Source organism: Nasonia vitripennis, chromosome 5 (genome assembly GCF_009193385.2).
Source record: "Nasonia vitripennis strain AsymCx chromosome 5, Nvit_psr_1.1, whole genome shotgun sequence".
In the NCBI taxonomy this organism is placed as follows: domain Eukaryota; kingdom Metazoa; phylum Arthropoda; class Insecta; order Hymenoptera; family Pteromalidae; genus Nasonia; species Nasonia vitripennis.
In genome coordinates this window covers 10,495,723-10,520,972 of record NC_045761.1, presented here as the reverse complement: position 1 = coordinate 10,520,972, position 25,250 = coordinate 10,495,723, and the positions used below count along the sequence as shown (strand labels likewise).

The window sequence follows — 25,250 nt, the reverse complement described above, 5'->3', positions numbered from 1 at the left end:
CGAGCGCTGTTTGCTACGAAGATCCGAGTGCCACGCAGGAACATCGCACTTCTCCGCTCAAAGGTTCGTGGTTGGCTTCTGCGGTATCTGCGAATCTCTATAGTCTCTGCAGATGCGCCTCATACGCGGAAACACGACCATCGCTTCCTTAAGCCAGCTTTTTCGCTGCGGAGGAGCTTTAAACCTTCCACCCCCCCCCCTCCCCGTCGAAAAGTCAACCGAGCGTTATTCACTCACCCTTTTCCCTTGCCCCGGGCTTTTTTCGCAAGCCCTTTCATTTGCGGAACGAAAAGAACCAAGTTTTTTTATTTTGCTAAGGGCTCTTTCGAACTAGTTCAGAGGTGGCAGTTAAATGTTTGTGGGTTGACGCGACAACGATTTTTGTGTTAGTTTTTTTACGAGTTGAAATCGCCGAGGTGCAGAAAAATTTGTTAATTCAATTAATTAGTACAGTTGGTTTAACTGTGTGTGGCTCAGAGCTGCACATTATGTTCTGTATTCAGCGCAGCTTTCTCTCCGCGCACACGTTAAAATCTAATTACGCACAATATTAACACAATGTTCCCGGGTTATATTTTCAGAGTTTAAAACGAGTAACAGAGGCTTAATTTAATTTCGTGATTACTTCTCGTTAGAACATTTTCATTACGACTTTACGACGGAAGATCGCGTCAAGTTTCGACAAAGGGAATTTTTTTCAAAACGGACTCGCAAATATTTGCACTGCATTCTGGAACACAGATCCGCCTCGATTTAATGAAATTTATCGAGTCGCAAACTCTCATTAAAGCAAAAGTCCAGCTCGCCGCACTAACAAGCAAAATTCCTTTCAAACCGAATAAATTCCAACTCAGGGAAATTAAGCGCAAACCAAAAGTCCCTCGAAAATGAAAATGTTCACCAGCAGCGGCGGCAGCAGTAGTCTCACGGGAACGAATTAATTTTCACCCCTGCAAATTAGCGCCGTTCTCTCGCTCTTTCGGATTGCCCTGCACCTCGGGAAAAAAACTCGTCCTCGAAAAGGGCCGAGCAAGCGGAATCCGAGCTCCCTCGCATCCCGTCATCCCGGCCGGCATATTATTAATTATTACCGAGGGCAAACAAACTAAGCCGGGTTTTTCAGCAGCGCAGCGCGGTGGGGCTCTTTACTTTTTCACGCGTGACGCAACCCGCGCGCACATTGATTTAGAGCCGCGGGAGGACGGTAAATTTTCTCTAGTCACGTACCTGCCTTCTCTGTAAACAGCTGGGCATCATGATTCACGAGGCGCGGTGCGTCGAGTTCTCGCTAATTTCGGCCAAAGTGTCGCAGACGCGGCCACCGGATATGTTCTCGAGGGCTGTGTTTTCTGGCCGGCGGAGCTGCGCGCGAATGATAAATATTAAGTAGGCCAGAGTTTCTCAGTCGGCTCTTCTCCTCTATACGCGTTATAGTCGGCTCGGTGAATTAAGCTTGACGGACGGGTCTCGAATACTACGGTAGTGTCTCCGTAGTCCAGATTATAAATTAAATAATGTCAGCGGCCTTTTTTCTCTCGAAACTCTCTTCGCGAGCTCGTAAAGCAAATATCACTCTTGCGAGCACAGAGGACCTTCAGAATCCCCTGTCGGAGCGGCGTCGTGCACAGCAATATCGCGATAGCCGATCTCTAATTACCCGCAGGACAATCCAATCCAGCTGCGCTCGATCGATTATCACGGCCGGCACGACGTTGTATCGCTGCACCGAGGCTTAAAACATGAAGCGGAAAACGCCTGAACGAAGCAAGTCATCCTCATAGATGTAGCTCCGCACTACACGCTGCTGTAGATATAGCTGCATTTGTCGCAAGCTCTACAAGAGATAAACTGCGAGGTGCAACGAGGTATTGCCGGCGACATTCGTGTCCGCGCAGTTTGACTGCAGCTGAACGAAATGAAATTAGTGGGAGTCGCGCTTGGGGTAATAGGCTTTGAGTGATGTTGATTCAACCGGAGCGTAATGGCAGTATTGATTTTTTTCCCCGGAGAGCTTTTTCTCCATAATGTACCCTGTAAAACTGATGAGGCCAGCGCGATTATTGAAATTGACCAGCAGCGGGAATTCGGTTGAAAAGTGCAGGCGGGTAGGAGATGGAACTTGATTAAAAGTATGAATGGCGAGCGGGTCTGGACCGAGAGGTATTTGTTCGTCTGTGCAGCACCGTCGAGCACGTGCTTCTAATTCGACACTGGCCAAGCCCCAGTCGAATTTAGCATGAATGCTGAGCAAACGTCCGCCGCGCGGCCGATGCCAATTAACCCTTAACGAGGCGAAAGATTAGCAAATCGAATCGGTCGTTGTTGGAATCCTTTGATTAATTTCCCTAATTGATTTCGAATATAGTTAATACCGTGACAGCTGCTTTTTTCGACGCGCCCTGTCATCGTCCCCCTAGCTCTTTGATTCGCATTCTCAGAACGCCTATACATCGCGATTAATTTCGTCTACACGAAACGCGCAGCCACAATACTTCGATGCAGACGAGGGAATGTAATCACTCCCAAAATTTCTGGCATCAATTTCAATATCGATATAATCTCATTCCAGCCTCCACCTTCTATGTTTCCGATTCCTCTCAGAGTAAAGAAGACTATAGCCGGCACATATAGTCAACCCTGATGGTCCTCGCGAAATTACAGGGCGTTTCGAGAACGACCTCGGCCCCGTCGCAGCCTCGAGTGGCCGTCACAGGTGAACGCGTCCACACGCTTATAATAACGACGTCGTTAAAGCGCCACTCGAGAGAACGAGATACACTCATACCTGCACTGCGCTCGTTTTTGCGACGCGAGCGCCAGAGAAGCGCGTGGATGAACACGCGAGGACTTTGAGACAGAATCCTGTCGAGAAGTGAGGAGCTGGCGATGACTGTGTCGAGAGGTTTGCGCCGCTTCGTGCTCGTGCGAGCGGATAATTTTCGAAATACACATCTCATGGTTGGAACGAAGTCGTCTGCGGTATGAAATCTTATTAAATGCTTCTCGACGATACGAGCGAGATTTATTTCCGGGAGTCGCCGGCAATATTTTATACGGCCGCGGCAGCATTGAAAATGCGGCCCGCAACGAACTTACACGGCGAAAAGCCACTCCATTTTTATGTAAAACACGCCGGCGGGTTTCGCTGTTATTGATCTACAGCTCTCGGAAGGTATATACATTGAGAAATGGGAAATATATAATACACGCCGCGAGCAATATTTCTCTTATACGCAACTTTGAGAGAGAGAGAGAGAGAGAGAGAGAGAGAGAGAGAGAGAGAGAGAGAGAGCTCAAAATATGTTCTTTGGAAATGATGCTAGGAAAATGAAGCTACTTTCTTTCACTACAAGTGCTTTTCTTTCCCTAGCCTCGCTTCTTCCTTCCGTATTCTATACGTGCAGTTCTTATATGGCAAAACTATCCGAACTAAATTTTCCAACGAATTCTCGTACAAAAATCATTTTACCGATTTTAAAAACGTAATTAGTTTAATCAAGCCTCTGACTATGTTAAAAATGTTTAATAAGTCAGTGCGCGATTTAATTACTTCGAGCCACGACTGCAGCAGTCCGCTCACTACCCGTTCCATCTTCATGAATTCTGAAAATGTGAATTTTCAAATCAAGTTCTTTTCATTGTTTTCCAAACAACATTTATTCGATTTCCGCACAAACAACCAATCGCCACAACAGACAGTCAAGTAATAATCTCATAATTCGACGGTCACGCAAAGCATCGTCCGAGCGCGCACGTCAATCGAGAAGGCTCCGATCCCCATCCGAGATCAAGTGCTGCAATTATTTACCGTCAGCATTTCGGAGCATCTCCTCGAGTTACGAGTCCTCGGAGTGCCTTAGCGGGATACTCGAGTAGCGCACACCGGTGGCGTAGCTGCGCGATCCAATTTCCAGGATGGCAGCTCCTTCGCGCGACCACGGGGGCTGTCTGTATACAGGGAAGCAACCGCCGCCACACTTAGGCCAGATGAGAGAAAGTGGAAAAGCCAGCGCTTGGTCGGACGACGCGAGAGAGGCAGCGGCTGCCAAGTGTAATGCACGCGCGCGATGGACAAATTGTATGTATATGAAGCCGAGCAGAAACCTGTATGGAGAGCAAAATTAATTGCTGCAGGGGTGTGTGTACACGGGCAGGAGATTCGTTGACTGCTCGCGCTCGTCGATGAACTTCGTTAATTTGAGTACCTCGCGCGTACTCCGTGACGCGGACTGTGCAGTATAACGTTCGCCAAACGAAATAGTTACAATAACAATCCTGGTGATTGCTACACTGCAGCGATGGAATATTTCAACTATATAGAGGAAAAAGCAGAAGCGAGGCAGTGCAGCAAGTTTCGCCACATGCCGTGTATTCCCGACGAACGAGAACGAGCTATACGAAAAAAAGACTGCGACGTCGCCGGTAGCAGGCAACAAAAGCCAGAGAGAAAGTAGCGACGATAAATCAGAGGACCAGCAGTGAGCCACTCATCGGCAGGTGCGCGCTCGCTCTTGACGTTTAAATGGCAGAACTCTCTCGCTTGCTCTCCAGCGCGACCAGCAGCAGCAGCAGCGGTGGCAGTGGCCGCAAGGTTAATGACAGCACAATGTGCCGCTGCTGCGCACTATACTGCTGCACAGAAGCATAAATCCAGAGTCGCGCGACGCGCGAGCGCGGCTATGGTTTATGCGTCCGGGATTAAATAACTTGACCCACTGGCAACACATCATGCGTGCGTGCTACTCCCCCGTGGTTTCGAACGAAACTTCGTTGTCGCGCGCGGGCGCGCGACCGCAGGGAGAACTTTCAGTTGGCCAGACGCACACGCGGTAATTAGCCATGCAATTAATCGACACGGTGTATATACTCTGCTCTTATACCTTCCGTGTATGCTGTACTGCGAGGCGGCGCTTTAATATCGAAACGATATTTAATATCTGTTGCGGCAAGGGAATGATCGCGAGCTGAGTGCAAATAAGCGAGACGAGGTCGGGATGCATGGGTATATGGTCGTGGGCGTGGACTCGCAGGGTCTGTTATAACGGTGACCCTGCAACCTTATTGATTTGGATTTTTTTTCCGAGATTCAGTTTCGATATTGGGGGCGATGAGCGATAAAAGATTATCATTAGTCATCGGTAAATTTCGATAGTTACCAGTGTTTCATGGAAAAACTCACTTTAATTAGGAGGTATAATGGTAAATTAATAAAGTAATCAAATTAAAAAACGATCAGAAAAAATTTAAGGATACACACTGAAATTATTTACCTTCGACCAACTACTTTCACTGAACTGCCCGACCTGGCCCGAGCGTGAGCAAACAGTTCCAACTTGGCAGTTTTTACAAGTCTTGCCAACAAACTTTTCCAAGCCAAAGCATGCCTAATTTACGAGACTTTCGAAAACTTTCGCACAGCATATTACTATCGAATACTATCGAATAATTCAATAACCATACGGTCTCTGTGCAAAATAAGGAGTACCGCCCTACAGCTAAGAAACGCATCGACATACACATCGGAGAGACGAAGCGAAGCAGGGTTTGCTGATTTCGTGGGCATACAGGCATTTTGATTAACTATGATTGGCCATCTCCTTCAAAGGAGAACATATACTGAGCTTGTGTGCAACTACAAAGACAAAATCACGGGACACTCCGTCGCATCAAGTAGCGCGGTGTATCGACTGAAACCCTTGGTCGCAATGTTAATGCTCGATGCTTTGTCTGGAAATTATACTTGATTGCCTTCGAAGGGCTTTGCCTGTAGTATGTGCCGTGATTTCACTTGCTCGCCCACGTAATTAAGTGTCAATAAATTGCTACTATGTAATATCGTCAAAGCGAATACGCTCTTTTTACTCAAATGCTTCGAGTGAAAATAATCAGTGTGGAAGTCATTATCAATGCATCTGTGAATACACGGCACACGCAAACATCAGCTTACGCGGAGCTATGATGCCATCCACTCGGCTATGCACATTTGGGTACGTATACATACGAGCACCGATATACGCGCATACGGTACTTTGCATCATCGGAGAGTCTCACGTGACTAGCCATATCTCTCAAGCTCGCGTAAGGAATCAACTTTGTCAGAAGCGATGAATTCAAAGCACTTGAAACGTCCGCGGGAACAGGCAATATCTCGTCGCCTGCGCAATATCTTGGCTGCGTGGTAGTATACAGCCTCTTTCAGCCAGTCTACGGATACACATCTGTCTCGGGAGATGTGCAGATGCGACGATGCGCCAGAAGCTTCGCTGCGCGTCTTTCTCAATTCCAGCGTCGCCGTCGAGCAGGATGCATACGCGCGGCGTATGAGACGTTTTATGCAAATGAGGTGGAGTCGTTTGAAGCTTTGTAAATTAGCGGCTGGAGGAATGCCAGTGCTGTGTAGTATAATATGTACTCGTATTCATCGCTGTAACTCGAACTCAGCCACAGCGCGTTTACTTTGCGACTTCATCGAATTCGCGTTATCTTAAGCCAGTTGATTATCAAACGTCCAAAATCAAATAACACCGAAAAGCTTTTTCCGGAATCGTGCGCTCTTTAATCAATGCGTCTCAAAGCCACGCTTCCACATCTCTGCTTTTACTATACTACTGATTCGCTCTGCGATTGACGAGTCAGTCCTTCCCTTCGGGGCACTAGTCGAGATTGTAATTATCCTTAATTAATTGAAGAAAGGGAACGCCCTCAGTTGTAGAGCAGCCCGGCGGGCGAAGTCGACAACGACGACTGGGCAACAAAGCCCTTCTTCGGTTCCAAGTCGCTTCGCTTCCTGCTCTCGAGTAGCTCTCACTGCATTATCGTGCCGGCTCTATTCTCCTTCCTTTCTTACGCGAATAACCAATAATTCAGATTTTGGTACAATCTCGTACACGCGATCAGACATGATCCGCTCGATTCGAATCGATTAAGCGTGTGCGAACGTCATCTCGGTGGCTTCTTGGAAGTCGCGATTGGTTTATGTATATCCTATGCTCTATCGAGATTGAGTGTGTGTGTAATTTTTTTTTCTTTTTAATGTAGCGTAGGCAGAGCAAGCTCTGCACAAGTGGCCCTCCGACACCGGATCCCCACAGGTACTATCGTTAAACAATACTTCCGTAGGGCCCGTTAACTAGCACAGTTGGCTTCGCCTTTGAGATTTGACATTTCCATACATCCCCCATCCACCAAGGTGGTTTGCGATTCCGGATCAAACTTGTCTTCTTCATTCTACATGCGTGCGTGCTGATTTATCGAACTATAAGTGCAGTTTTAGATCTGGGAAATTGATACGCACGTTCCATTACAGTAAAAGTCTTTGTTGGCGATAAACGTATCCTCTTGATGTAGATCAGAAACGTCATAGCTCAGACCTTATTATGCCCCTCAAGCCCCGTCGCTACTCACATATCAAGACACGGAGCGTCGTGCAATCCATCTCATCCGCCTCTTGATCTTCCGGCGCTCGTCATATCCTCTACATCAGTGTCTGCGGCTCCTTTTCATTGCCCTAGACGAGCCACACCCTCCCACTTCGTCGAGTTCGCCCGGAGACGTTGACAAGCCACTGCCAAACTGAACATCCAACAGCCAAAGAGGGCCATACTGGTGCCGCTTGACTCTGGAAAGCTGTAAGCCCCTCCAGGTATTTTCTTTCAAATAGACGCGTTGCCCTATTTTCTTCTTTTCCTTTCTCTCTTTCTCTCGCCTACCCGTACTCGGCCAATTATAAGCTGATTTCGCGATACCGTCACAAAGGGAATCTCGAATGTCACTGGTGATGAAAAGTTCACTGGGGTAAGCTTTTTTTTCCTGATAAGGGGGCTCTTTGACGGCTTAGAAATAGCGCTAATTACGGGATAACTGCGACAGCTCGTTCGCGCTAAATTACACGCATGCCCGTTATTAATTTTCGCTCGAAATATTACAATTATGATACTACAAAGTCACGCGAAAATGACGGGTTGATTAAAATTTTAATGACAGCCGGCTGACGATATTGAAACTATAAGGAATTCACGCTGACACATTATTTCGCAAAATGCTTTGAGGAATTAATGCTCTGCGTGAATTTGTTGAGCTCACGCTTAAAATTGGCACGATGAGTCATTTTACTAGACAGGTACAGGAAATTTGATGCGAAATTCATTTCTTCGAGCGCACTAACAAATCAATCTCGACACTATCCCGCGATACATGCGATTGCATTTCGTCGAAAGTGTATGCATAATGCAATTATTTGCCGAGAGCTCACGCGAGCGAGTACTGCCTATAAACTTCGAAATCTAACGCTAGATATCTGTTTTCCGTGCTAGAAACAGCAAATATTTACGCCGACTCTGTTTTCCGCAACGAGAAGCCAAGGGATTCCACGTGTATCCGTGCTTCGGCGGCAGGAAAATAGCGCGTTAGTAAACGAAAGCATAGGCGCGTGCGCGTATGAGCCCAAGGAAGCAAAGGTGGAAGTAAGACGTTAAATGAAGAGAAGACGACGACGACGACGACGACGAAGAGGCTTGTGTGTATGTGAGTGTACCAGCCAGCCGGAGAAGTTGTTATTTCGTGCTCGTGTTTTGTGTTTCTGCTGTATAATAATGAGGACGGCGGCATCGTTGGCAGAGTAATTTTCGTCAAGACAAGAGCGACTGCTTCCCGTGGTTGGGAAAATTTTCCTCGTTGCAGTTGATGTTAAGAAAATGTGGTCCTTATTTTGTAGAGTCTGACGAACATAGAATTTGCGAGTCCTTTATTACTCGACTCGTTGATTACTTAGACCTGAAATACTTCAAAAAGAGCTTTTGATCGACCTAATTTAGGACGCGTACTTGATATGCAATTCAAAAAGTTGATAAACGCTGCATATCGTTTTTAGAGCCTTAATAAATTCGGTGTTGTTTTACTAAAGTCGTAAAGGAGATTACAGCCTTGGAGTCTCTGCCACATTTCCATCACAATAACAAAAGAAAGTATGATGAAAATATGATTATTACGACAAAATACATAACATAAACAACACCGTCTATTTTGTCCGTGCTTAGCACGCAACAGACGGACGAAAATTCAAAGAAGAAACACTATAAGGGACAACTGACACGTGCTTGCGCTCTGAGGCAAATAAAATAAAAGTACAAAGGAGAGGAGAAAAATAAATGCGTGGCATCCGCAGATGTGATATACTGCAGCAGCGGTGGAAAAGCGAAATGAAATTTTCTTCTAAAGTAAGAAGAGAGAAAGTATCTGGCACAGGAGCCCTTTGCAGTCGCCGCTGCGGTCGTCCTCTCTATCTTTAATCTGCTTTTCTTTTCGTCCTTCTCCGTCATTCCGATCTTCTCCACTTGGTTCTTGCGCCGTCTCGCCGTTGTTTCCCTTTGCTTCCAGCTCTGTTCGTTTAAAGAGAATGTATTACCTATGATCGAAGCGAGCGCTTCTTCTTTTACCTCGCGCAGAATTGACATTTCTCAAAGATACTGCGGGCAGTTGCCTTTTCGTTGATAAAGTGACTGGGATGTGCTTTTATTTTAGCGCCGGGATCTCCCGAACGCGAGGGTCGCTCAAAAAGAAGCTTTGGTGAAGTATAGTTTATCTGATACTGCATCGAGGAGCTACGACATTCAAATTACAACGAGAACAGCAATGAAAAAAAGTTTATTTCCTCGTTCAGACTTTAATAAATTCTTCCCCTTTATCGGGCGAACCTTGTTCCTCATCTCTTTGCTTCCTTTTGAGTTCGCTTTAGAATCGCTATTAGAAACTCAACGTAGTCGCTTCATTGGATATTTCATTTCGTCCCAATAAAATAATGCTTCGGTAAGCATACTTTTAATTATTGATGATTGGATTCAGCAAAGCCTCAAGTCTTACCTAAAAGTTTCAATCACTTCATCTTAAAAGAGTTTTATTTGTCGTCTGATTGGTCGTTAAAAAAAGGGCGCGTATGCTAGTTGATTTTGAATTCAAAGCTACGTTTTAATTCGAATAATAACGCAAAATTTAAAACAATAATGGTTGTAATAAATTCAATTCTTAGAAAGCCGCCAGAATATTTAAAAATATGAAGAGCTATAGAAAAGAAAAATTTGTAATTAAGTAAACAGGGTTCACCAGGAGTAATTGATAAACAAGAAGTGGCCTACATACGAAAAGCCGCACAAGCAACGCTCGAAATTGTTTTGAGTTTCAGCATCCCTGACTGAGTTGGTTTCACGAGCGAAACAAGTTTTAGGTTTACATACCTTCCGAGCTTTGTACTACGTTTATTCAATCTTCGTTGTGACTCAATTTTGCAAAAAAATTAAATATAGCACCAAAATTGTTCAACATTATATAAAGCCGGAATAAAAAAGTTCATTCATTTCGTCAATCGAAATACGAATTAGAAAATTTTTTTTAGAAATTTCACATACCACGCTATAAAAAAACTAACCCCCTGGAGCTACAAACGTTCGTCGCCGGTCGAATTATTCAGCGCGAACTGTGCGGAAAAAGCGGCGCCGGTGCGGGGCATAGACCAACGCGCCGCTGACACATAAAACCTTTTTAGGATTGCATCGCGATGCGTCATCGATTCGGCCATTGTCCGCCAGCCGGTCGTTCGCGGTTTTTCAGCGCTGCTGCAAAGTCTGCGAAACTATAGGACAACGCCGACGCGCGCGAGCCGCTTTTATGAGCATGCAAATTTTTAGAATCCGCAATTTACGCGTCGAAATACAAGCGCCTATTCAAAGCCATATGTGCTGCAGCTGCAGGCGTCCTGTATGTCTGGGCAAATACGAAAAGCGCGTGTACGCCGGCTAAAAACACGGATGAAGCAATGAAATGTACTTTGATGAGGGCTTTTAAATAGACGGACAGTCGACGAACAAAACATCTGAGAAGAACGATTTGAAAATTTTTATAGGTGTAAATGTGTAATACAGCCTTCACGTAAGTTTATATCCTAACCTAACCTTCGCAAATGTCGTATTACACCTACAAATTTTCAAATCATTCTTCATAGATGTTTTGTTCGTCAAGTGTACAAGTGAGCAATTATTACTTTCGTATCTTATTGTCGCATCGTTAAAAACAAATATGACACGAATAGATTTGAGATTGCAAGCTCCACAATCATAATCCATACATCACCCACTACATTACCCACAATATCATTGAATCAGAATCGCAGTATAAAAGTCCCGTTAACCCGAAAAGAGACTCGAGGAACTGAAAATTCTTCCTGTTCACAATCTCGTTTCACCACGCTGTATCTTGCTCTTCTCCATCACGCAGTATTTCAAAAGTATCGAGAGCGAGACGGAGAGAGAGAGAGAGAGAGAGAGAGAGAGAGAGACTGCTGGTGCGCTCCTTTTGTCCTCCTTCCCAAAAGGAGTATAGATGCATTAAGAGCGCTTTGCATTCAGCTCGTGCGCGAGAAGGGCTTTGACACATGACGGCGCCGAATATAAAACGCTTGGCGGCGTTTAATAACGCACGCTTTTTGCCATACAGAAGGACTCGCGAGTGCACCGAGAGGAAATTTCGAGGTCAGAGGCACATTCCGGAATATTTTTCGCGTATGGTGGAAGCTTAGCGGTGTTACTTTCGCTATGAGGTTCTGGTTTTAATTTTTATCCAAGATTTACTTCAATTTAAAAAATTTCCCTACTCCCTCTCCTAGAAAATCCGAGAAACATGCGCACTTGATACGAAGAAAATCTTATTAGAGATCTTCTCCTCTCTGCTGGTCGCTTACCTCTTATCAGTCTTGTGTTGTCTTTACTGTACGTCGCGAAGCAACAACAGCCGTAAAAGCTCGCTTGTTTCTCGCGACTGCGTGCAATCCGTCATAAAAATGGCGGATGGCAGCCGCGTTGCGACCCACCGGTGCCTTGTGTTTACAAGGAAATTGTTTCTCGAGACGCTGTAGCCAGGAAGAAAGAGGCAATGAGAGAAAGAGAAGCCCAATATTGTTTCCTTATCACTCATAAAGCTTCCTGCCTCGTTAAAGAAGGATCAAGCAGGCCATACCACCGTAGAGTGTACTCTTTTTCTTTTACATTCGATTGCAAGAATCGCGTCAGATTTTTCACGGAATCGAATACCGCACTGTGTGTAAGATATCGGTTTCGAGAGATTCCAATTTCAATTAAACGTTCGAAGGTTTCCTATGATTCTCTATTTCTTTGTAAATAAACAGTTTACTGAATGGTAAAGCAATCGGAACCGACACAAGTATTGATTGCCTTTAGCCAGGAAATCTCAGACCAATTAAACATTTTGAAGCGAAGTTGTAATTAAATGAAGCTATTAAACGTTTTGATGAAATTAATGTTTGTTCAGTTTAATAAATACATGGATAATTACACTTGACATAAAAAACGTTTCGGGTTGCAAATTGCATAGGAATTAGAGAATCAAAATGGGAAGTAGGTCAACCAGGAGACAGAATGAATGAGATTTCCCTAATGAATGCATTAAAAGAAGGGATTAACATGAAACTGCGAGCCGACAATAATACCCACTAATTACTATGCAGAGGGTTGATATTTGATCGCTTCCAATGAACGCGCATCACTTTAAAATGTTCTTAAACATTTACTCTAGTAAAAATATTCTTACATTTATTCAACATAATATTATTGTATCCATACACGGAAATAACTGTTTACAGGCTTGTCACTGGGCGGTGGTCTGATAGTCTTGGCCTCAGCGTTGTCCGAGGCTTCGTGGGACATACCTCAAAAGTACAGCTACACCACGACATCGTCGTCTGGAAAAACCGAGAGTACCGGACTGCCACAGTACCAATACGGCTGGTGTCTCCAGCTGTCCGGATTGGCGCTCATACTGTCCGAGCTTGCAGCCCTTCTCACCATATCCGGCTACATGGCTCGTTTTCCCACAGTCGAGGACATGGTAGGTTGTTGCTGCATACGCGCATCCCACCATGGCACCCTTATTCCGAGCTGCTCTCTCGTTAATCATAGTGGCGTGCCGGTCGACCCTATGTATAGAGCGCGCCGCGCCACCTCGTGAAATCAAAGTTGGCCGGGGCCAGAGCCGCTGTAATTAAGGTCGGCGAGCTGGTAGTGGTGCCACTGTGCTGCTGCTGTCGCTGCTGCTGCTGCCTTTCCTCGGCGAGTATTATTGCGCGCGGAGAGATGCATGTACACAGGAGATAGGAGTACAGTGGAACAACGAAATGGGAGGAAGAGCTTCGTTTCCGCCTTTAGTCTTTTTTGGGAAATGAGACTGCGCGCTTGTTGGCGTTGACTTTTGATTCTTCAAAGAGATTTTATAAATGAATCGGAGATGGCAGTCTTGATTATTCTAATTGTTTCATATACAAATGAGACATTAATTTTTTTAATGCGAATCTTTTTGAGTAAATTTTGTTCACGTAGAATCTGTAGGATTTATGCAGTGTTCCGCTTGGCATTGCGCGTAATGGTGCTTAATAAATGAGCCTAACTAACGCTCTTGATGCTTTGGCAGGTACGAGTAATGGTGCCTGGCGCTGAAAGGAAATTACGCGAGCAGCGCGGACTAAGTTCAGAGTATCTGGTTAGGTCACACCAGAAGTCACCGGGACCTACTCCCTGCTCCGGCGTCAATCAACCCACGAAAGGTCAAGGTACGACCAGAGTGCAATTCTCGGATTACATTATGAATAAATAATGGATTGTACATTAACTTTATGATACACGCTAAAACCATTATCACGTACACGACATTTACTTTACGACTCAACAAAAATACAACATAAAATTGCTATTAGCGATAAGCACATAAATGCGAATAATTAATAATTTTACTTTATCTTCAACCAGGTCCACCGCGATCAGCTGAGGAGGGTACGTCTCTGCTGTGTAAGACGGCGCCTGATATCTGCGCTTCGAATCCCCAATCGGCTATAAGCTACGTGGACAAGGCCGACCTTTCGCATATGCTACCCGCCTACCCCGAGACCAAGATCATCGAACCGCGTTTCGTCGCTACAGGCTTCCCAGACAAGGCCGATCAAAGTGTCGTTGACTCTCGACTGAGCGGCTTCGTCGATAAGGAAGGACTCATCATGGACTCACGCATGCTATCCGAGTCGCGTCAGAACGTGATCGCTTTTGCCGAGGGTAAAGAACATCCCAACTGCCAAGAACCACCCGCGCGCTTCAGCGATTTTCCGCCACCTCATTTACCGACCGAGCAGCAGCAGCAGCAGTCGGCTCAGCAACTGCAGCAGCAGTCGATACAGCAGCAACCTCCCTTAGCGTTTGCCGACAAGGAATCTCATGTTTATACCGCAGAGCAGCAGCAGCAATTGCAACAGCAACAGATACAACAGCAACAACAGCAGCAGCAGCAATTGGTGGACTCTTTGCTCGATGCACCCTACGGATACGACACGCGGTATAACAGTTTAGCTGGGCAAACGGTACCTATCACGCTAAAGCACCATCACCAGACGAATACGACCGTCGCGGCAATTCAATCGAGTCAATCGCCCCAGTACATCTACCAAAACTTTGGCACAATACATTCGGGTATGCTGCGGGTCGCCGAGCCTGGTACCAGCTCCACCAGCTCCAACTGCTCCAGTCAGCGAAGTATGACCCTCCAAAATCCCAAGAGGAAGACAGCGGTTAACGCACAGATAGCTCAAAATACCTTTAGCACTCTCGAGTGCGAGAGACGCAGACGAGGGGGTGGTGGAGGTGGCGGTGGCGGCGTCGGTCCACCCGCAGCAATGACGGCCGCGGGCAAAGCTAATTTCTGCGCGGGTAGCGCTGTATGACCACCGACCCAGGCCCAGGCACCAAGGTAACTCCGGAACGAGGAGACCACGTTGTAAAAAGCGTGAGTCCGAAACGCGGAGTCTTGTGATTGCGTTGATCAAATAGTTCTCGGTTAAGGAATGAGGGCCTGATTCGTTGTTGATTGTGTAACGTGGTTGATGGGGTTGTATCAGAAATACGAATATTTTGGATACAATGAGGTTGTTACCGAAATGATGGATATCGTTTTTTGTAACCGAGTCTTTGAAGAGAATGTTAGCGTTTTTATGGACTATCCTAGTAATTACATGGAAAGTATAATTGAGTTAACAGTACTTTGTACATGTGTATATGGCGGATGCATGCGTTTGCGCGTTTATTGCGGATACTCAGAGAATTAATCGCTAGTCAAAGTATTAAATCAAAATTTCTCCTATGATTCAACTACAATGTTTGACACATTATTCCAATGCCATGGTTGTTTTAATTCTCGGTTTATTAACATTTCGAAAAGTTCGTTAATTTTTCGAAACTTTAAACAGCTATACCTTACTGTACAGGTCTATTATGAGGTGGTAAAAAGGTATGATATTGTACGATGCTTTAATTTTTATATACCTAACCGGTTTTTAGAATTTAGTAATTATCAAGTTTCTGAGATATGATAGTATCTTCTGTACAAGAATCTTCTGTATAAGAAAACAAAATTTTTTAGATAAATTTGGTTTTGTGGTGACCGAGTTATTTGCTTGTAAAAGAAAAATGTACGATATGCCATCTCATCGAGTTGTACTCGACGAGAAGACTGTGACTTTTGTACATAATAAATAGCGTATTTCATATGCATGGTTACTACAAATATTATATTAAATAACTGCGTATCGTTAATATACAAAAACACATTCGTCACATTGCTAAAAAATTGACTTGCAGCGATTGGATTAAGCCTAGTTTAAACAGAACAATCTGCCAAAAGAATCAGTGTACTTTTGTATATTACATTCTTGTCGTTGTAAATTATGTAATTCGATTGGGATCGTCTAGCTTCGCCTATTCGGGTGAAGCTCCAGGTTCCGTATTTAAGAAAATCCGAGACAAGAATAAGTTATGTCGTTTATGCGCGTCACTTTAACTTGCTGTTGAAACAATCTTAAAAATACGATAGCTAAATAAACTATAAAGAGAAAGAGGAGCCTAAGCACGTTGGCGTTGTATAGCTAATCAAAGAAAGTGTAAACCTAAAGAACCGAAGTTTAATAAACTGTAGTCTATATAAGAGTAACATTTTAGGTGGTTGATGTAGCATAGATTAATCATGATATTTGTAAAAGTTGCGAGGGTGCTCCGAAGTTATGACCTTACACGTACGCCTGACTCATACACGCCTGTTATAAAAGTGTTGGGAAGGGATGTTTATTTACAAAATGGTTATTGAATGGTTCCTGAACATATCAAATCGAGAGTATCAAGCAACAAAATCAACGGAAAAATTTATAATCAACATGAACATTACAATCTTTTTGCCGACGAATCTTAAATATAATTTTTCTTATAAGTGAGAGAGCTGTTTTCATAAAAAAAACGAATAAATAAATCAACAAAGATTATATGCTATACAAATAAGGGAAATTGCTGATATCGATTTAAAAATAAGACAAACATTTGTCATGTGTAATGCTCGTAGTTAAATGTAATAAAGTGTTTCTTTTATAGCAAAAAAAAAAACAAATGTTAAATTTTTTTTTTCACCTACACCGTAAGATTCGCACTGTATGGGAATGTTGAAACAAATTATTATGTATACGAAAAAAAATCAATACCCTCTATCTGAAGTTTGAGCTTGCGAAACAAAGATGGCGCAGCGCGATCGAAAGCCAGCATCCGAAGGAAAATCCGTCGGTAATTGAAGTTTACGATAACGCGCGCGTATACGCCGAGTCCAGCGTCGAGGCTAATGTTTAATTAACGCCGCATAATTGCTCGGCCAATTAGCGGCTCGAGTGCCGCTCAATATTAATCTGCGATTTGAATTCATTTCAATGCGTTAAATTTTATTGAATGCATAATCGCGGCACTGCTTATACCAAGTAATTACGAATGCAAGACTCTCGTAGCGTCGTATTTATAGTCGCGAGGCAAGATCGGCATGCTTTTAAGATTCAAATTTTTGTCATCGGCAAACTTTCAGTCGCTGCTATCACGCTAATATTCTCGTAAAGATCGTACTTTAGATTGAATAACTGCCAAAAGTAAAAATAATTCGACGGGAGTCAGCGGTTCAACGGCCAAAGATCGAGTGTAAGAAGGACGACAACCATAACGATGACTGCTCGGGCTTATCGATTAGACGCGACGGAGAGGCGCATACATACACACGTGTGTGCATGCACAGACGTCTCGGCGAATTATCATCGGGCGCGCATTTGACTGACGGCGCGAAAATTGCCGAACTTTCACCTCGACGATGTAAGCCTCATCGCAGTCTGCCGCCGACGCCATGTACCGCTGTGTGTGTACGATTATGCGAGAAATTCGAGCTCTTCCGGGCGCGCATGCGGCATACGTATATACGGACGTGGCCTGTATATGCATCAGGCATTTTCGGGGGAAGGAAATCGCGCGGGAGCTGTGTGTACCGAATGCGTGTGGGTGGATTGGATTTTGAGAGAGAGAGAGAGAGAGAGAGAGAGAGAGAGAGAGAGAGAGAGAGAGAGCCTCTATGGGATTCGGCGTTGTTCGCTTTTATTACGAGGTATGTTTACGCGGCTCGTGTTGAAAAAGCAGCGAAGCTGAACTTATAAAAAAAGTCTTAAATCCACAAAAAGCGAAGAATCAATATGACGCGCGTCCTTAAAATCCCTTAAAACGCCCTTCCCCCCATTTACCCAGTTTTTCGAATGGAAATAATCCAGCGTAACATATGCACCGAAAATATTCCATTCCACGTGTCGTAAACATAATCATTATACCTCAGAACTTCCCTTCGCCGACGAAAAAAAGAAGTCAGGGGCGTCTCTCGGCGCCTCGAGCGATCAAGACATCGCGGAGAGTGTCGTGCGTCGGGGCGTTAGAGAAAATTATGCAAAAAAGCAGGCAACACACCCGGAAGAGCGAAATCTCCGATAAAGAACCCCGCGCGTCGTCTTGGGGGTGAGAGAGAGAGAGCAAAAAAAAGAGCGAAGCATATGCGATGCCCGCGCGAAAGGGTGAGACACACTAGAAGCGGCGTCGGCGGCATAAAGAAGCAAAGTAGACGAAGTCTAGTGTGCAGCAGTGGTGTATACGCGGAACTGCAGAGACGCGCTCATAATCCAGACCGCCATCTATCATCGCGGCGGAGTATACTAGTTAGGCGATTCTATCTTCCCGCCTTCTTTACGCACCCCGGCGAGTCGGAATCGTCTTCTTCTGCGCAGCTCCCTCCCCTCCCCCTGCTCTGTCTCCTCCTTTGTTACCTCGTTTAATAACTCGTGATGAATGTACACCTCGTTGCTCTCTCTCTCTCTCTCTCTCTCTCTCTCTCTCTTTCTCTCTCTTTTCTCTTCGCGGCTATCCGCCGGGGTTGCGTTCCGCGCGAAGCGAAGAAGCACCTGAGCTCTCTCGCTTCTTCACTGTCTCTCTCTCGCACGCGCGCATTCTTTCTCGCTTCGCCCCTGATTCTCCTTTTTTGTTCGCTGCTTCTCTCTCTCTCTCTCTCTCTCTCTCTCTCTCTCTCTCTCTCGCACCGGTCTGCGCCGCTGCAAATTAAAATCGTAAATTTCTTATTCTATCCGCCGCTATTTCGCCTCGTTCCGCTTTCGTTACGCTGCGCGCCGTCGCTCCTTCTCCGTTCTCTCCATCATTTTTAAATTGGATCGAGGAGGCGCGATGTATACGCATAGCTATTCCCCGCGTCCGTGTATGCTCGCTGCAGAGACATCGCGCGGCGGCAAAACTTTCGCAGATAACAAGCTAGGTAGATACTGCGAGAGCGACGATTAATCGCCGCAGCACACCCTCGAGATAAACGCTCTCTCTCTCTCCCTCTCTCTCTCTCTCTCTCTCTCTCTCTCTCTCTCTCTCTCTCCTTCGCTCTCGGCATATGTGGCAGCGGTGTCGAATGGACTGTCGTGCAAAATTGTTACTAAATCCGACATGCATCACCCTGTCAGTCGGCTCGTCTGCGTAGGCGCGCGCACAGGTCCTTATCGTCCGATAATCCCGGCGATTCGGGTGGTAAAGCACGGCGAGAGACACCCGCTGACAAATGACCGCCGCGGCCTCGGCTCCTCGAGAACGGACCCCGTAAATTGGCCCAGCAGCTGCTGCATCACACACACGGACAGAGCGCGTGATTCAGAGCTCGGCCGGCCATCCATCCGTCTGCCGCGTGGTCCGAATAACGACTCTCTTATCAGGCCGGACACGCTGCGGAATTAGCGCGAGGTATTAAATTACGCGCCGATATCGTGCGGAATTAACCCCGCGTGCGCTCGCGCAGAGAAAGGATAATTTCATTTGGCCGCGGTATCTTTTGGCGGCGGCGCAACCCTGCAGCAAGCTTTCTCTTTCGCGCGGTGATGGTGCTTTAGGGGGCCGCGGGTGTCGACTATACACTCTCTACCGCGATTTCGCGTTATTTAATACGCGACGCGAAGGGCTGGGTGTGCATACGTTCGGGTTAATGCGAGTCTTTTATCTCGGACGTGCGTTTAATTATATTGGCTGGATTATCTCGCTCTCTTTTTCGTGCGAGGGAGATGATTCGAAAAAATTCGTTTTGCTAGATTATATAGACAGGCGAGCTTTACCAAGTTGGGCAACGCGTAGCTTCAGCAGAGAGGTATGAAATTTCTTTCAGATTGTATCTCATCTTTGTCACAGCCCGCGTTTGTTATCGCTTGACAGCATTGTTTTTAAAAAAAATGAGGTAGCTCTTATCAATCTCTTGCGGGATTTCCCCTCTTGAAAAACCCCGCGACGTTGACTATTTCTCATTTTTTGGTTCAGCGGAGTTGACGGAGTGGTATTTCTATAAATTTATTTTTCCATCATCGCGCGATCAATAGAAATGATTTGCTATTCAAAACGAAGAAAATACTCCAGTGAGAAAAAACGGTAACTCAGTGGCCGGCTTCTTTGATTAATAAACTAATTCGATTACCGTATCTCAGTGGCAAAACTGTATTAATCGCCGCAACTATCCACATTAACGTTAACGAGCCCATAAAAAAGTCCGAGTAGCTGGCCCCACTGAATTCCGCGAAAAGGAGCCGAAAGAAAAAAGAACTTTCCTCCTTCTCTGCCTAGGAGCCGCCGCTCTAGTGCTCGGCGGAGTAATTCGATTTGTCGAGAAAGCGAGACAGAGAGAGCGAGCGAGAGAGCCGGCCAACCTCTCTTTCTCACCCTCGCTTCGATTTCGCGCGCTGATCCCCGGGAATTGGTTGACAAATTCGCCGTCCGGAACCCTCTTACAATCCGCAGCCGTGATAAACCAGCGGGCATAAAACCGTCGCTGATGGCAACTCGAGTCCAAAGCTCCGAGAGGAAAAAATGAGCTTCGCACTCTCGCCGATGGACCGCAACGTACGCCGGAGCTTCGAGCGACGAAAACTCCCCCATTTGCGGGACAAAGAGAGGCGGCATACTCTTTCTCTCTCGCTCTCGCTCGCTTGCGCCCAAGACTTCATCTCTCGCACACGCCCCCGTATCGCTTGGCCTCCGGGGAACGGCATCGCGATCTCGTCTCCTTCCTCCACCCACGCTCCCGACTTCTGACCGCACGTTTTCTCCTCGACTTTTTCTTCCTCTTTGCTTGGCTTTTTATTAGATATGCGCGTGTCGATCATTTCCGCGCGAGAATTATGCAGCTGCCGCCGCGCGTGTCCGCGGGCGCTTTTTATTACGCTCGATTACTGCGCTATATGAAGATGTTGATGCCGCCCTCGCGGGGATTCGTTTTGACGGGTGAGCGCGATTTCGTGGCGAGAGAGAGAGAGAGAGAGAGAGAGAGAGAGAGAGAGAGAGAGAGAGAGAGAGAGAGAGAGAGAGAGAGAGAGAGAGAGAGAGAGAGAGAGAGAGTGAGAGAGAGAGACGCGCATGTGCAACCGATGATCATGAGGATGACCGCATGTCAAATGATTCATGTATGGTGACCGGGTTATCGGGACTGCGAAACGCCGATGATATCTCGATCGATGCATCTAGTTGGAAGCGAGAGAGCGGCAAATAGTGCTCGGCTTTGTAGTTTTTTATGGCTCGTAAAGCGAGAGGCTAAAGCGCGACAAAATTATGGCCGTCGTAAATGTCTCTGAAAAGTCTCTTTTAGCGTGGAATTGTATTTTTATTTGACTGATGCTACGTAGTGTATAACAAATGCTGCGCTCGTCTTTCTGATATTGTTGTTATATGAATTAGCTCTGATGTGCGTGCTCTCCCGCGCAAATATTCCGAGGTCACAGAGTTCGTTTCAATTTTTTATTCGCGTTTCGTACGCTTAACTTTTGTCACGAGCATACTCGTCCGTACACGCGAACTTTACGACTCATAAAATGGTCCGAGCAAACACTTGCCATATTTTTGACCCGAACCGAACAATGCGAACATAACATATACTCGGAGATACCCGAGTCATCGAAATATCCGATCAACGAAATACAAAAAGAGCGTGGCAAAACTCGGGAAAGCGTGTATATCCATTTCAAACAACCATCTTGACTCTTCGCCGATCATCAATTCTCTCACCCGAGACGAGCCGAAAAAATACACCTCGATCACCCGCGCGCGACCCAAACCTCTCCCACGCGATACAAATCCTTTTATTCCGCCCACCTACGCATCATCACACCTGGCCGATAAATCAAGCAATCATCTAAATGAAAAGCTCGCGTCGGGAATACCAGCCAGCGCGCCTCTCCCCACGCACTCATCATCCCTCTCGCTTCGAAAAAGCTCAAGCGTGACCTCCCCCGCGCTCTCCCTCCCTCTCGTGAAAAAATCACGGGCCACGCTGTTGCCATGGCGACGCGCAGGGGATCCGTCTAAATCCGGGAGCTACGCGTCACGAGAGAGTCCCTGCACGTGTGTGTGTATCTCAGTGCGCTAAGCCGGGAGATTTGCGCGGGCCGCGCCGGTTGGTCGCCGGTTCATTGTTTCGGCGGCCCTCGATATCGCCCCGAGCTGTAAAACGCTCACCCCCGCCATTTCACAGCTCGACTTTTCGCGCGCTTCGATAATATGCGCTGCTGCTGCTGCTTTTTGTTTTATGGAATTGCCGGGCTGAGTTGAATTAGGTTATAAATTACCGTTTTCCACGAGAGTTATTTATCGCGCGCGAGAGCTGTAAACGCCTGCGGCCGGGAAAATTCATGGCTGTTTTTCGCGTAAACCACCGCTGCCGCCGTTTTTTCCCTAAGCGTACAGTATATGCCATTATTTTAATTTACGCCACAGTTATTTTCTCTCAAAAGTTTCGCGGATAGTAAAGGTGTCTTTAACGAGGTCGCGCGCTGCACGTTTCTTTTCCTCGGTAAAGAGAGACGACGAGAGCTTCCCGAAACGTAATACGTCTGACCAAGCGCTGCGGCTTTCTACTTAAAATTGTTTTTATCAGTCAAAGCGCCGCATCTCGGTGACAAAAGAAGATGATTTATGCGTCCGGGGTCACGGAATACTAGAAACTAGCCGCGCGTGAATTTATGCCTCCAAAACGAGCGTCGTGAGTTGTAGCACGCGTGCGTTTGTGTGTGTGCACAGGTTCAACGCACGATCATCGTTGAAATTTATGCCCGCTACGCGCGTTTCAATAATACACTTGACGCGACTTATAAGAGCGTAAAAACGACGCGCGGAGTTTTTTAATCCGAGAATAATAATGAAAGTTCATTAACGCTCAGTATAATAAAACGATAATCAATCGCAAATGATAATTTCGAGAGAGGGAGAAGATCGTGTACACACATAGCGGTTCGTTAAATGTTCGAAATACTTCACAGTATTATGAAACTCTAACGATGAATTATTGAGTATGAATGCAAACGGGCCGTGCGCACGTGTACGTATGTATGTATTAAGTAGCCGCGCGATGCTGGTCATCTGAAACGCCGTGATTTATGGCGGCTCGATTTAATACTGGTCCAACTCTTTGCGTCCACTTTTCCTCTCGAGGCTGTACGGCGTCGCTGTGGCTCTCACGGCGTAAGGAATAAAAGAAGATACGCGAAGCTTTTTTCGGAGTTTTTAAATTAAAACATAATATATTATATTCGGTCGATGCTTTAGAAAGTCTCGTTTGATTAACGCGGACATTATTTTTCGGCACGATAATTCAAAGCGCGCAGGTGATGTCTCGCGCACATGCCTCGGTAATTATTTCATTAACGTCGATAATTGACTCGTCATTTATCTTGTGCGCTTCTTCGTTAACAATTGAGCCTGTGGAAAATATAAAAATAATATAAGAACACGATTTCGAGGAAACGAGAATGAAAAGAATGTCATTTACATTTACAAGACCGCTGAAAGGCTAATCGAGTCGGCCGCCAGAAAAAAAAACACGAGTAGCCAAAATTTTATGTACTATAGGAAACCAGAAGCCAGCCGACGAAGACCGAGCTACTTGTAGATTCTCACGTTTATTGTGACAATAATTTAATTAAATCCGACCGCTCGTAAATTTGCCGATTATCGCTCACGCGCTTCTAGCTTATTAAAATTCAAGCGTGCTCTCTCGCTCTTGCGGACGTCTTTTCCGATCGCGACTCCCTGCCCCGACTACTTGCTCCTCTTTTCCCTCAGGCGGATTCTCGTCTCTCGTTCGTTTTCTATCTCTCTTTCTCGGGCGAGCTTCGGGAGTGAGTGATACCGCGCGGGGACTTATAGATTTTAATGTGGAATCTTTGTCGGCTGGATATTTCAACAACGCCAGAGGATAATTTTCAGAGAGTGAGACGTTCAATGTCCGATGGTTCATCTCTTTGCGTTGAAAAAAAAATAGAAGCGAAAATTGAGTCTCGTTAAATTTTCTAAAATTTTAAACGCAACGAGAAGGCGACAATACACGCCCTGCGCGCGCATTAAATGCTCGAAATCTACACGCACACGCATATAGCTCTTTCCCCGTCTCCTTCTTCCCTTTACGATCTCCCGATGCTAATTTCACGGGGCTCGCGGTCGTATCGCAAGTCAGCGCTCTCGCAAGCGGCGCGCAGAAGAGAGAAGAAAAGAGACGTCGGCCCGATGCAAAGGAGAAGGAGAGAGAGGGAGGGAACGAGAAGAAGGACAGAGCGAAAGAGGTTTAAGGCTCCCTTCAAGGCGGCTTCACTGACGATGACGAGATGATCGCTTAATTTGGCCAACAGCTGCCGCGTCTTCGTCGTTCCTCCGCACACTTTATCCTTCCACCATCACCACCGTCAGCGCATTCTCCCTCCTTCACGAGGATATTTTTTTCCTTTTTATTGTTTTTTCTTCTTACCGCATTACTCTTCGCGTTTTTGTTCTTGAAAAGGCGCGCATGCGCGTATACACACAAGCATCGCATCATGTGGGAAAAACGAGCGTCAACGTAATTTCGCCTGGAAATGAAATGTTAACGGCCTGTTAATAAGTCATCTCTCACCGTCTCTCTTTTTTCTCGGCTAGACCGCAGAGCGTATAGCTTCCAATTCGCCGCATAAAGTCCCTCTTAATAAGGCGTAATAAAATAGTCAGACGATAATTCAAGTGCGCGCTAGGAATTGATTTTTTCGGATTAATTTCAGCGATTGAATTATGAAGGAGCGAGAGCGACTGACTCATTTCCCCGATCTCGCAAGCGCGCGTAGAAAAAAATCGAGTTTTAGGGACAGGCAGGAGGAGGAACCGTATCAGGAACGAGCGTGGAATACGCTCTCGCGCCGCACACCTCTTAATCCAGGGACGCGATTATTTATGAACGTAAGAGGACAGGCTGCTCTTTCGGGATCTTAAGAGCGAGCCGCGAGCGCGCATTCCTCTTGCCCTGAAAAATCTCCCGCCTATTTGCATTAATTAAATAATCTGTTAAAGAGGCGTAACTCGCCACAGTCCCGGGCACGCTGCTACTTTGATGCTGGTGGTGGTGGTGCTGCTGCTGCCGTTGTTGTCGGTTGGGTTGGAAGCGCCGATGATGTTGATGATCCTGCGGCGGGGATTTGGGTTTTATTATTTCGCGACCCACGTGGAAAAGATTTATCCAGTCTGTATACATGTTATATACAGCCAATTGTATACTGACTTTATACAAAAGTGATCGCTTATTTTATGCAGTCTGTATACAGTCTGTATACAGGCTATATAAAATTGAGAAAAAACAAGAAAAATTTTCCTTGGTTGCTATAGTAATGATTCTCGTTGATAAGTCGATGCCAGGGGAAATGCACATCCGAATTATTTTTCTATCCAGTCTGTATATAAGACTGTATATAGACTGTATATAGTTTATATACAATCACTTTTGTATACAGCCGATTGTATATAGCCTGTATCTAACCTGTATACAGACTG

At 45.8% G+C, this 25,250-nt stretch overlaps 1 protein-coding gene across 3 annotated transcripts in view; it reads left to right on the top strand.

Annotated features, from left to right (window-relative positions):
* Positions 1-16,020, top strand: part of LOC100678312 — a 100,843-nt gene extending 84,823 nt beyond the window's left edge. For all 3 annotated transcript variants that reach the window (XM_016990084.2, XM_016990083.2, XM_031931696.1), the window contains 3 exons: positions 12,647-12,891; positions 13,471-13,609; positions 13,806-16,020. In XM_016990084.2, the coding sequence (XP_016845573.1) occupies positions 12,647-12,891; positions 13,471-13,609; positions 13,806-14,767 (1,346 nt within the window). In that variant the 3' untranslated portion in view covers positions 14,768-16,020. The remainder of the gene's footprint in view (positions 1-12,646; positions 12,892-13,470; positions 13,610-13,805) is intronic.
* The last annotated feature ends 9,230 nt before the right edge of the window (positions 16,021-25,250 follow it).